This window comes from Molossus molossus, unplaced genomic scaffold (genome assembly GCF_014108415.1).
Source record: "Molossus molossus isolate mMolMol1 unplaced genomic scaffold, mMolMol1.p scaffold_m16_p_3, whole genome shotgun sequence".
Classification (NCBI taxonomy): Eukaryota; Metazoa; Chordata; class Mammalia; order Chiroptera; family Molossidae; genus Molossus; species Molossus molossus.
Genome location: NW_023425366.1, coordinates 111,998,690 through 112,010,760, shown reverse-complemented (window position 1 = coordinate 112,010,760; position 12,071 = coordinate 111,998,690). Strand labels below are relative to the sequence as shown.

The window sequence follows — 12,071 nt, the reverse complement described above, 5'->3', positions numbered from 1 at the left end:
TTTTTAATGTAGACAGTGAAAATACTCAAAGTTAGGCCCTTTGAGTATGTAATCTTTGTATTTGTCTATTATATCAAAACTAAAAAATCAGCAGGAACACAATTATTCTGGAAATGTATAGAGGGGGAGGATGTTAATAAAATTATCTTCTCTGTGCCATCAGGAACCTCACTGCTCAGAGATCCACTGAAAGATTTTTTTCAGCCTCTTTTAAACCATGCTGATGGAGAACCTCTCTTTCTAAAACCTCTGTGGGAAGCGGAGTAGGGGAGGCTGGGAGATGGGAGGTGGGGAGACCTGACGAACACCCCCACCCCCCAGTGGAGTTCTCAGTCCTCCACCACAGCTCCACCTCCAGACTTTGGAGACTCCAGGCCCAGGACGGCACTGACTCTATTTTATTGCAATCTCTGTCTGGAATCTGCTGTTTTGGCAGCCTGACTTCCACGGCCTGTGAAGGAACGGCTCGATGTCTGTGCCTTTAATGCGAAACCAATCTGTCTGCGGAGGAAAGGTGATGGCTGGAGCAGCGCTGGCTGATAGAGCCTCCAGCAGCCACCCAGCCAACGCTTCGTCAGCAAGCACTCCTCGGGCGCCCCCTGTGGGTAGGCAGGAGTCTCTCACTGGTGCCTACCTAGCAGCCAAAATTTTGAACTGGAGGTGGCTCCAAGCAGTGCTTAGAAAAACAGCCAAATACAGACACGCACAGGAAAGACAGTGAAAATCCAGAAAAGAAAAAGAAAAAAAGCCACTTTGAATTCAGCATCCATCTCAGTTTGTATCATTCAAAAACAAAAATTGTATTTGACTATAAAGCATTCTTTTTTTCACTTTGAATTTCCAAAGGTATCTTTTTAGTGCTTGAAGTGCTGGCCCTGGCTGGCATCCGATGACCCAACAACGTCTCTAGAAGTTTCCCTGCAGATACACTCATGTACGTGTGCTACAATGCATGTGCTTGTGTGTTCATTGCCATACTGATGGTAGCAGTGACCGCAGACTGTGAAGGGCCGTCATCCCTGAGAGATGGGAAACAAATACAGTGAGACTTATGATTGCCCCAGCTCACCACCCGGACAAAGTTCCCAGGCCTTGGCACAGGGAGGGGCCACTTCTCGACTTAAAGAGACAGAGCCAGGGGGGTGAGACCCCAGTGTGGCCAGAGTCTGAAGGACAGAACAGGGAGGAAGAGAGAGCTACCCCGGGAGAGAGAGCCCTGAGGGCTTGTGGGGGCCCCTTGGTTTTCAGCCGAGCAAGGCCAGTGACTGCATGTGAGGAGACACTCCTGGGCAGGGGAAAGAACCACTCAAAAGGAGTAGAGGGCCCTGGCCGGTTTGGCTCAGTGGTTAGAGCGTCGGCCTGCGGTCCTGAGAGACCCGGGTTCAGTTCCCGCTATGGGCACGTACCTCGGTTGCAGTTTGTCCCCGGCCCTGGTTGGTCGTGCGGGTGGCAGCCACTTGATGTGTCCCTTTCACATCGATGTTTCTCTCTCTCTCTCTGTTCCTCTCTCTCCCTCCCACTCTACTTGAACAAAAAAATGGAAAAATGTCCTTGGGTGAGGATAAGAAAAAAAGGAGTAGAGGGAACGACCCCAGAGCTCCCATGAGGCTGGGAGTGTTCCCCATGCCGCCAACCCCAGTAAAGAATTTCATAGTTTGTGCAGCACTAAGTCAAACACCTGGAAGGGTTTTGCCTCAGGATTAGGACAACGTTAAGCCCCGGACTTCACACCCCTCCGGTCCTGCCTAACAAAGCTGAAAAGCAAGATCCCAAAAGATTAACACGTTTCTAGTCAATTAGCTGTGTTCCAGGAAAGAAAAGATCAAGAATATTTGTAAAAATACAAAAATGTTCAGCACTCAATAGGTAAAATTCACACTATCTGGCATCCAACAATAAATTACTAGTCCTGCGAAGGAACAAAAAAACATGACCCATAAGGGAGGGACGGGGGAATCGATCAAGTGTAACCAAGCCAGAAATGACAGAGATCCCAGAATTTTTGTAGACAAGGACATCTAAAAAGTTTTTAGAACTGCAGTGTATGTGCTCAAGAAGCTAGAGGAAAACACGGACATATTAAATGGAGACACGGAAGATATTAAAAACAACACCTGACCTGAACTGGCAGAGATGCAAACTGCAACTGCACAAGGCGGGATTAAAGGGGTGTGTTCGTCAGCCTCGGCTGCCATAACAAAATACCGTGGACCGGTGGCTTATAAACAACAGAAACTCATTCCTCACAGTTTGGGAAACTGGAAGCCCTAGATCAAGATTTCAGCATGGCTGGTTCTGGTGAGGCCTCTCTCTTAGCTGATAGATGGGCACCTTTGTGTCCTCACCCAGCCTTTCCGAGTGTGGAGAGAGCAAGTTCCCTGGTGTCTCTTCTTATAAAGGCACTAATCCCCTCACGAACCCCCTCCTCATGACATCATCTAACCCCAATCATCTTCCAAAGGTCCCACTTCCTAATACCATCATGTTGGGAGCTAGGGCTTCAACATATGAATTCAGGGGTAGGGCGAGGTAAACATTCAGTCCATAATACACCAGATTAGACATTGCAGAAGAAAAAAAGATGGGAAAAAATCATTATAAAATATTGCTGAGATAAATGTAAAAGTGTTAGCAGCAATGCTGGCTCTCGGTTCTTGAGTTTGGCAAAGAAAGAATTCAGAGCCAGGAACTCTAGAGTGAGAGGAAGTTTATTTAGCTTGCAAAGTGAAAGTACTCGTGAAGAGAAGATTTGAGCAGGCTGCTCAGAGAGCTGCCTTGGCCTTTCGAAAGGAAAGTTACAGAGGCAGAAGAAGTGAGCCAGCTGGGCTGTGTGGACTCAGAAAACAAATTACAGAGGCAAAAGAAGGGCCCTTGGAGGCAGGTTCAAGGGGTTAGCTGGGATGAGTTGCCACTGCCCACTGCTTCCCTGGTTGCAAGTCTCCTGGGGACCTACAGAGCTTAGGAGAAAGAGAGCAAAGCTACACACCTGAGGAAAGAAGAGGATGGGCCCCTTATCTTAAGGGTTTTAATCTGTTTTCTAAAGGTGGGAATTTTAGGGGAGATCTCAGGGGAGGATGTCGGTATATTCATCAGCTCTCCAGGTGTGTTCTTTAATATGCTGATGCATCAAAATGAGTGTACAGGGTCAGGGTTGTGGTCAGTGCTAGGGTGGGGGGTCAATGGTCATCGCATCTGGTTCTGATGCCAGCCATGGTGTTGCTTCATCTGTTTGTGCTGCTGTTCTGGGCCTGGAACTAAAACACAAGCCTAGATCTTATCTCTAGTTTGACCCAAACTGTTTCTGTGGTCAACAGACCCAAGGCTTTGTTCCTAAGATTATCTGATGCTGATCAGAACCGCATTGTCCTGAGGGCTTAATGCTTAAGGGAGTGGTTGTGCCCAGGAGAAGGAGGCAGGCGAGTCAGGGTGCTGGATGAGGCCAGTTTGAGTCAGCTCTCTGCCTCAGTTTCCCATTCCACTTGCCAAGGAATTTTCCTGGCTTCTTACTAACCTGCCTCAAAAGGACCTATATAGATATATCAGGTGTGTGAACTGGAAGATTCAATGTTGTTAAGATGGCACTTCTTCCCAAATTAAACATTAAGTTCAATGCAAACCCAATCAAAATCTCAGCAGGCTTTTTATATTTTTGTAAAAATTAATAAACCAACTCTAAAATTCATATGAAAATCCAAAGGACTCAAAAGAGCCCAAAACAACTTTGACAATAAAACAAAGTCATAGAATTTAGACTTTCTGATTTCAAGACTTATTATAAAGCTATAGCATAGTATCGGCATAAAGACAGACAAAGATCAATGGAACAGAATAAAAATCCAGCAATACATCCGCATATCCATGGTCAATTGATTTTCAGCAAAGGTACAAAGTTAATTCTGTGGAGTAAGGATAGTCCTTTTAACAAAAGATGCTGAAACTATTGGATATTCATATATAAAAAATGAATTTCAGCTCTGGCCGGTTTGGCCCAGAGGTTAGTCAGCCCACAGACCAAAGGGTTTCAGGTTCGGTTCCTGGCTCTGGTCCCTGGACCTGGTCCCTGGCTCTGGTCCCTGGCCCTGGTCCCCAGCCCTGGTCCCCAGCCCTGGTCAGGGTCTTATGGAAGGCAACCAATTGATAAGCCTCTCTCACATCAAGATTTCTCTCTCTCTCTCCCTCCCTCTATCAAAAAATCAATGGAATAATATCCTCAGGTGAAAATTAACAAAAATAAATAAATAAAAAATAAATTTCAACCCATACCTTGTATTGTGTGCAGAAAAATTACATATAAAAATTAACTCCAAATGGGTCATAGACCTAAACGTAAGTCTAAAATTATAAACATTCAAGAAGGAAACAGAGGAGAAAATCTTTGTTAGACATAGATTTCTTTGTGTTCAGCAAAGATTTAGATATGACGTCAAAAACACAACACATACAAGAAAATAATTGATAAACTGGATCTCATCAAAATTAAAAATAGCTCTTCAAAATACATTTTTAAGAGAATGAAAAGACAAACCACAGACTAGAGGAATATATTTGCTAAACATATAATTGAAAAAGGACTTGTATCCTGAATATATATAATATTTTCAAAACTCAGCAATAAAACAAACAACTAAGAAAACTTTTTTATTGTTTTTTTTTTTCTTTATTGATTTTAGAGAGAGTAAGAGAGCGGGAGAGAGACAGAAATATCTATGAGAGAGAACATCCACGGGCTGCCCCCTGCATGCCCCCCACTGGAGACCAGGCCCACAACCCAGGTGTGTGCCCTGACCAGGAACCAAATTGGTGACCCTCGAGTGCATGGGTCAACACTTAACCACTGAGCCACACTAGCCGGGCTAAGAAAACTTTTTAATGGGCTAATATTTGAAGGGACACTTCAGCAAAGTAGATATGCTGATGGCAAATGAATACATGAAAAGATGTATTTATTCACTAGGATGTAATTATTCACTAGGAAAATGCAAACTAAAACCACAATGAGATACCATTACGCATCTATTAGAAAGTCAAAAATCCAAGACTGGCCATACCCACTGTGAGGAAGAATACGGAGCAACGAAAACCCACGTATACTGTGGGTGGGGTTTACAGCCACCTTGGCAAAAGGTTTGGCAGTTCCCTACCCTTCCACTCCTACGTACTTACTCCAGAGAAATGAAAGCATGTGTCATCACAAAGACTTGCACAACAGTGTCCATGGCAGCTTTTCTGGGAACGTGCCCGAGCTAGAGGCAATCTCAATGTCCGTCCACAGGTGAATGGATAAACAAGTTGTGGTGTAATCTGACAATGAAATACTACATAGCAACCCGAAGAAATGAACTTCACACACGCAACAACATGCTTGAATCGAAAAGAAATATGCCGAATGAAAGAAGCCAGATCAGAAAGAGCACATACTGTGAGATTCCATTTGTATAAAATTCTGGGAAATCCAGACTGATCTGTAAAGGCAGGAAACAGATCAGTGATTGCCTGGGGATGGGGACAAGGGAAGGTTTACAAAGGTCATGAGGAAACTTTGGGAGATGACACATGTGTTCACTGTCTTAATTGTGGTGATGGTTTCAGTAGAGCTTTTTAAGAACTAAACTGTTCATTGGGAACACATACAGGGCTCAAACATGCCAGGTGCTTTTTAAAAACTGTTTTACTCATAATAACTTATTTAATCCTCCCAACAATAATAACCCTTTGAGGTAGTCAATATTATTATTGCCATTTTACAGGGGAGAACACTGAGGCATGAAGAAAAGATGGAAAGCTGGTAAATGGGCATCTGAGACTTGAATGAAGACACCTGGCATTAAAGAATCCGTGTTTTTAACCAACACAGAATTCATTTTCTTCATGTAGTAATAAATCTAAACCTAATTTTCTTTTTCCTTTTTTTTTTTTTCTTTTGGTACATGCCCCTAGCGGGAACCGAACCCGGGACTCTCTGGTCCGCAGGCCGACGCTCCAATCGCTGAGCCAAATTGGCCAGGGCTAAACCTAATTTTCCATCACAATTATATACTCAGTGCCTGCGGTGTATGTAGTCCTTTATTAGATTTTTTTTTTTCCTGGAAAATATCTAATATTTTTCTAATGAATTCTCCTAATTTTTTTTCCGTTTCCTGGCTACTTTCCTCATAGATAGGGGAAGGGCGCCATCTAGTGGCAAAATTTAAAAGCCACAGGCCCCGCCTGTACACTTGGTTTTCACAACCTGCCTGTGTTTAAAAATGCCTGCAGAATCAGCATCTAAATTTTTACCTAGTTTGACCTAGGGGCTAGTCTTGTTTCCTCCACTAACCTGCCACGTGATCTGGGGCAACTTTTCCTGTGTAGACCTCAGTTCCCCCATCTGTAAATAGGAGTACAGGAAACCATCTCTGCAAAGGTCATCTACAGCCCTAGCCAGTTTGGCTCAGCGGTTAGAGCATTGGTCTGCAGACCAAAGAGTACTGGGTTCAGTTCTCACTAAGGGCATGTACCTCAATTTCAGTTTGTCCCCAGCCCGGTTGGGGTCTTGTGGGTGGCAGCCACTCAATGTGTCTCTCTCACATCAATGTTTCTCTCTCTCTCCCTTCTGCTCTATCTGAAGATAAATGCAAAAATGTCCTCAGGTGAGGATAAAAAAAAAAAAAGGTCATCTACAACCCTACAAACTGTACAGGCAGACCTTTGCTTCATTGCTCTCACAGGTATTACGTTTTTCACTTGTTGAAGGCAAAAAAGATCACGACTTGTTTTTATTGTGCTACTCTCTTTATGACAGTGTTTGGGAACTGAACCTGCAGTATCTCGGAGCTACGATTGTATTGGAGCTTTGCTCTCTGAATGTTAGGTGTTTGGTGCTTTGCATGAGTTAAATGATTTTATTTCCACAGCAACCTCTCGGGGCAAATGTTTTTATTATCCCCATTTTACAGGGGAGCAAAAAGAGGCTGGGGACATGAAAAGACTTGCCCAGTGTTTTCAGCTCATAAGTGTTGTGCTGGTTGGAGTCAGAATTTAAATACCAGTCATCTGACTTCAGAGCATGAGCTCTATGCCTACGTACCTGCCCTCAGCCATCTCTCCCATCCCCGCCTGGAAGTCTGTAGAGCCATCACTAGAGCCCTGAGAAGTTTTCAGAGCCTGCTGTGATATCCTGATTTATAATTCACACTTACGGTCTTCTCCCCCAATTCCTGGCACAGAGCTCCTAAAACCCTAGGAATGTCCCAAGTATTGAGAGTGATAAAGATGTTTCTTGTTATGTGAATGCTGACTTTGGGACCTCACTTTAGGATGGGGGTGGGTTGCCATGAGAGCCAACCACAGAATTGAAGGGTTGGAACTTTCAGTCCCACCGCCCAATTCCCCTCCAACCTGCTGGGGAGGGAGAGGGCCTGGAGGCTAAGGATTTAATCAGCGCTGCCTTTGTAATGAGGCCTCCACAAAAATCCAAAGGATGGGGGTTCAGGGAGTTTCCAGGTTGGTGCACCTGCAGATGTTGGGAGGGTGGCGAGCCTGGAGAGGGCATAGAAGTCCCCACCCTTCCCCCGTACCTGCCCTGTGCATCTCTTCCATCTGGTTGTTCCTGATTTATATACTTTTATAGTAAAATGGTAGTTAGTAACCAAAATGTTTCTCTGAGTTCTGTGAATCACTCGAGGGAATCAGACTGGGAAAAGGTCATGGGAACCTCTGGTCTCTAGCCAGTCCAACCACCTGGACTTTAAAACTGGTGCCTGAAGTCTAAGAAGGGGGTCATTTTGTTGCAGTGGCAAGAAAGGCACCAGGTGTGAAGCTGGTGGTATCAGGCCGGGTCTGGGTTCAGCAACCTCGCTACTTGAGTTCTGGCTAGAAAAGAAGTCAGAGCCAAGACAAACTGTAAGAGAATATTTACTTAGAAAATCACAGAGGTAGAAGAAATGGAAAAGCCCTTGGAGGTTAGGAGTGAGGAAGGTAAAGGTAACATACCTACAAGGGAGGGGAAGGGCACTGGTGTGCTCCGGGAAATAGGGCATGCTGGATCCTCCGTCCTAAAAACTTAAGGGTGGAGCATTTAGGGGCGGTCCCAGGAGAGGATCTCAATAGAATATTCATCAGCTTTCCAGGTGTGGTCTTCACTGATTGGTCAGTGCCAGTCATTAGTCAATGCAGCTGATCCTCAGGTGTCGCTTGTCTGGTTTTGCTGCTTTTCTGGGAAATACTACTGAGGTCTAGAAGTTATCTCTAGGGAGGGAAGGTCAGGGGTCCAGACCCAATGACCAGCGATATGCTAGGGGAGGAAAGGTTATCCTGGGGGCCAGGTCCTTGTTTTCTCAGTTTACCCATTGCTAGGTGCTCAGGGCTTTCCCTCCTGGTGACCTTCTCCACCTGGCTGGCTGTCCTTGGTCTGCTCATGTCTGTCTAACTGCCTACCACACCTGGAACCCCCAATCTATAGCCAGTAGGTCAGAAGCACAGGTGGCAACCTGGGTGTGCAATTAGCGTCTGAAGTGGGGGTGGGCAGGAGGTTTTGTGGGACTGAATTCTTAACCTATGGAATTTGATGCTATCTCACTACCTTGGGTAAATAGCGTCAGGACTGAGTTGAATTGTAGGATGTTCATCTGGGATCCTTGGAGAAACAGCTGCAGCAGAGAAAGCAGAAGGGGAGCCTGGGACATCTCATTGCATCAGAAAGCAAGAAAGTACTCAAAAGAGTTGGGTTGGTGTTCAAAACACGGGAGTTGTCTGGAAGGGGCTTCAGTGGCCAAATTCTGCAGGGTTGGGGGAGGGGCAGTGATTGATTGGAAAAAATAATGATAATGTATTATAAAACACAGAATTTATTTTTTTTATTTTTTTTTTCTGTTTGTGAATTTCATGGTAGAGGGCTGAAGTGGGGCATCCCACCTTCTGCTTCTGTTTTTCTAGTAGCAAGGGTGGCACCTGTGGGTGAGGTGGGCCATGGAGTGTAGAGTTGGCCTGGTGGGGCAGAGGGACATTCAGGGGGCCCGAAACATGGGGGACTGATGGGCAGCACGAAAGTCCCGTCCAGCAGGTGATCAGGAATGTAGAGTGGCCCTGAGGCTGGTGTGGACACGCTTGCCCCCTTTCCCTGGGTTCTGAGGAGCTTGCCCATAGCCAGTGGGGGTGTGGGTCGGCCACTGGCCCAATGAGGCCCACCCACTGATCCTTCCCCTTATCCCTAACTCCCAGCCTAGGCTGAGGAACCTGGGACAAATGGAAGGCCACTGTTCTTCCTTCCATTGGGGCTCAGTCCCATAGACAGAAGCTGGCTCAGGTGGGGCCACTGGTGGCTGGGGATGGTCATAGCATGAGTTGAGTGTTGGTGGTTGAGGAATGTAACTGGGCCCAGGGCCAGGAATGTGAGGCTGAGGCCTATGGTCCCGAAGTCCTCCTGATGTGGGGTCAGGCGGTGAGAAGGTGGGAAGGGCAGAAACAAACGGGGTAGGAAAGGGCTCGGTGCTTAGAGCTTGTGGGGGTTCACCCACTTGTAGGTGCCCTCATACTGGAAGCCCACTCTCTTCATCAGCTCATCTGCTTCTGCTGGACCTCGGCTGCCATAAACGTAGGGGATGGGCTGGGGCTTCTCGCGCTCGATCTGATGCAGCAGTGGTGTGAAGATCCGCCAGGCCTCCCGGAGCTCGTCACTGCGCACAAAGTGCATCTGGCTCCCACAGAAGACATCCAGGATGAGGCGCTCGTACGCATCAGGGAGCTTCACGTTCTTGTATCTGTTGCCATAGGTCAGGTCCAGTTCCGACTCCTCAGGATTGAAGAACATGCCGGGCTTGTTGGTCATCATCTTGGTGTACACGGCCTCATTGGGCTGCACTCGGATCACCAGTTCGTTGCGCTTGCACTGCTGCTGGAAGATGTCTCCAGCCACATCGCGGAACTGCAAACGCACCTCGGCCTTGCGCTCATTCAGGGCTTTGCCGCAGCGCAGAATGAAGGGCACCCCATCCCACCTCTCGTTCTCCACATAGAGGACAACAGCTGCGAAGGTGGCAGTCGTGGATCCACAGGGCACTGTGGGGTCGTCCAGGTACCCTTTGGTGGCCTCACCCTTTCCACTGGGATTCCCCACATACTGGCCCAAGACCACATTTTTCACCTGCGCCTCTGAGATGCATTTCAACACCTTGACCTTCTCATCACGGACATCATCTGAGTCAGTGGAGGTTGGCTTCTCCATGGCAACCAGACACAGCATCTGTAGCAGGTGGTTCTGCATCACGTCCCGGATGATCCCAAATTCATCGAAGTAACCCCCACGGCCCTCAGTACCAAAGGGCTCCTTGAAGGTGAGGATGACGCAGGCGACATTGTCTCGGTTCCAGATGGGGCCAAAGATCCTGTTGGCAAACCTCAGCACCATGAGGTTCTGGACCATCTCCTTGCCCAGGTAGTGGTCGATGCGGTAGATCTGGTCCTCACAGAACAGGGAGGAGATGTGGTTGGACAGCTGGTCGGAGCTCTGCAGGTCTTTCCCAAAGGGCTTCTCCACAATGATGCGGTTCCAGCCTGTCTGGCTCATGCAGGTCTCTCGGATGTTCTTGGTGACAGCCTCGTAGACAGTGGGGGGCAAGGCCAGGTAGAAGAGGCGGTTGGCCCGTGACCCCTGGCAGAGGGCATTCATGTGGTTATTCAGGTGCTCATAGGAGGCTGCGTGATCGTACTGGCCAGACACATAGGAGTTGCAGGCAAAGAACTCCTCCAGCTTGGGCTTCTCCTCTGGCGTGGCTTTGAAGAAGGGCTCGCTCTGCTTACGTATGTCAGCCACCGTGAGACGGGAGCGGGCATAGCCCACGATGAAAGTGTTTTCAGGCAGAAGGCCATCCTGAAACAGCCACCAGATGGTGGGGTAGATCTTCTTTTTGGCAAGGTCACCCGATGCACCCATGATGATGAAGATATACGTTTCGGACTGATGGAAGGCATTACCCTGGTATAGCTCTTCCCGTAGGATCTCACACACCTGGGTCCGGCTCAGGGCCACCTGCTCTGCCATGATGCTCTCTGGTGAAAGACTGCTCCTCGCCGCCTCCGCCGCCCGTGGAGTTCACCTAAAACACAGAATTTAAAAAATCCATGAATCCATAGTGAGTCTCAAAAAGGGGGTGGGTGGGGAACTGTTATTTACAGAGACAATGCTAGTTAATAAATACAGATAATGGATGATGATAGAGTTGGCAAAAAGCACACTTTTGCAAACACTGATGTAACTGATTCAGGCAAGAATGATGCTGAAACCACTGAGGGAAAAGTTGATGAACATAATCTCAACGAATCACCACAGAGAGACTTTTTTTTACTCTTCACCCAAGGGTGTGTTTTTATTAATTTCAGAGAGAAAGAAAGAGAAAGAGAGAGAGCTGTCAGTTGCTTCCTGTATGCACCCCGACCAGGAATCAAATCCAAAACCTGGGTATGTGCCCTGACTAGGAATCGAACCTTAACCCTTTGGTGGACAGGATGACGCTCCAAACAACTGGAACCACACTGGTCAGGACTCGAGAGAGACCATTAATTGCAAATAAGAAAGGGTGCCATTCATTAGTGAACCAGGGCAGACATCATGTTTACCAAGTAACCAAGTTTCACTTATCAGTGTTAAAAACAAGACAACAGGCCCCAAACAGACTCACTTACACTGAGCCCCATATAACTGAACCGAGATTTCATTACAGTTTCAGCCTCTTCCAGAAATGGAATCTTAAACCAGTCAATCAGAAATCACCTGGTCAGCACTAGTGAGGTAATCTGCATGAAAGACCCCTGGCACCCCCCAAAGGAAAGTGATCTTGCTGCAACCAATCCACTTTTTGCTAGTATAACTTCCTCGTCCTGTTCCCTTCTGTCTGTAAGTCCACCATTTCTTACTGCTCCTCAGATCTTTGCTGTCTGCTAGATGGGATGCTGCCCGATTAGTGAATCATTGAATAAGGCTATGAACCCTGAGAAAGAAGACCCCTACTTTGAAGGGCTCTTGGTGATTAACTGGGCTCAAATTAAAAAGAGCCTAGCAGCCATTTCCCCTCAGGGGCCTCTCACACAAACTGCAC

General features: G+C 47.0%; 1 protein-coding gene across 1 annotated transcript; it reads right to left on the bottom strand.

Moving 5' to 3' along the window:
- Positions 1 to 9,331: 9,331 nt before the first annotated feature.
- LOC118641743 (glucose-6-phosphate 1-dehydrogenase-like) lies at positions 9,332 to 11,042 on the bottom strand. Its single transcript, XM_036279259.1, has one exon. It carries the CDS (start codon positions 11,015 to 11,017, stop codon positions 9,470 to 9,472), a length of 1,548 nt encoding a protein of 515 aa, XP_036135152.1. The 5' UTR covers positions 11,018 to 11,042; the 3' UTR covers positions 9,332 to 9,469.
- Positions 11,043 to 12,071: the final 1,029 nt, after the last annotated feature.

Excerpts from the sequence above, each read along its gene's own strand:
- LOC118641743 (XM_036279259.1), bottom strand. The coding sequence starts at position 11,017 with ATGGCAGAGCAGGTGGCCCTGAGCCGGACCCAGGTGTGTGAGATCCTA.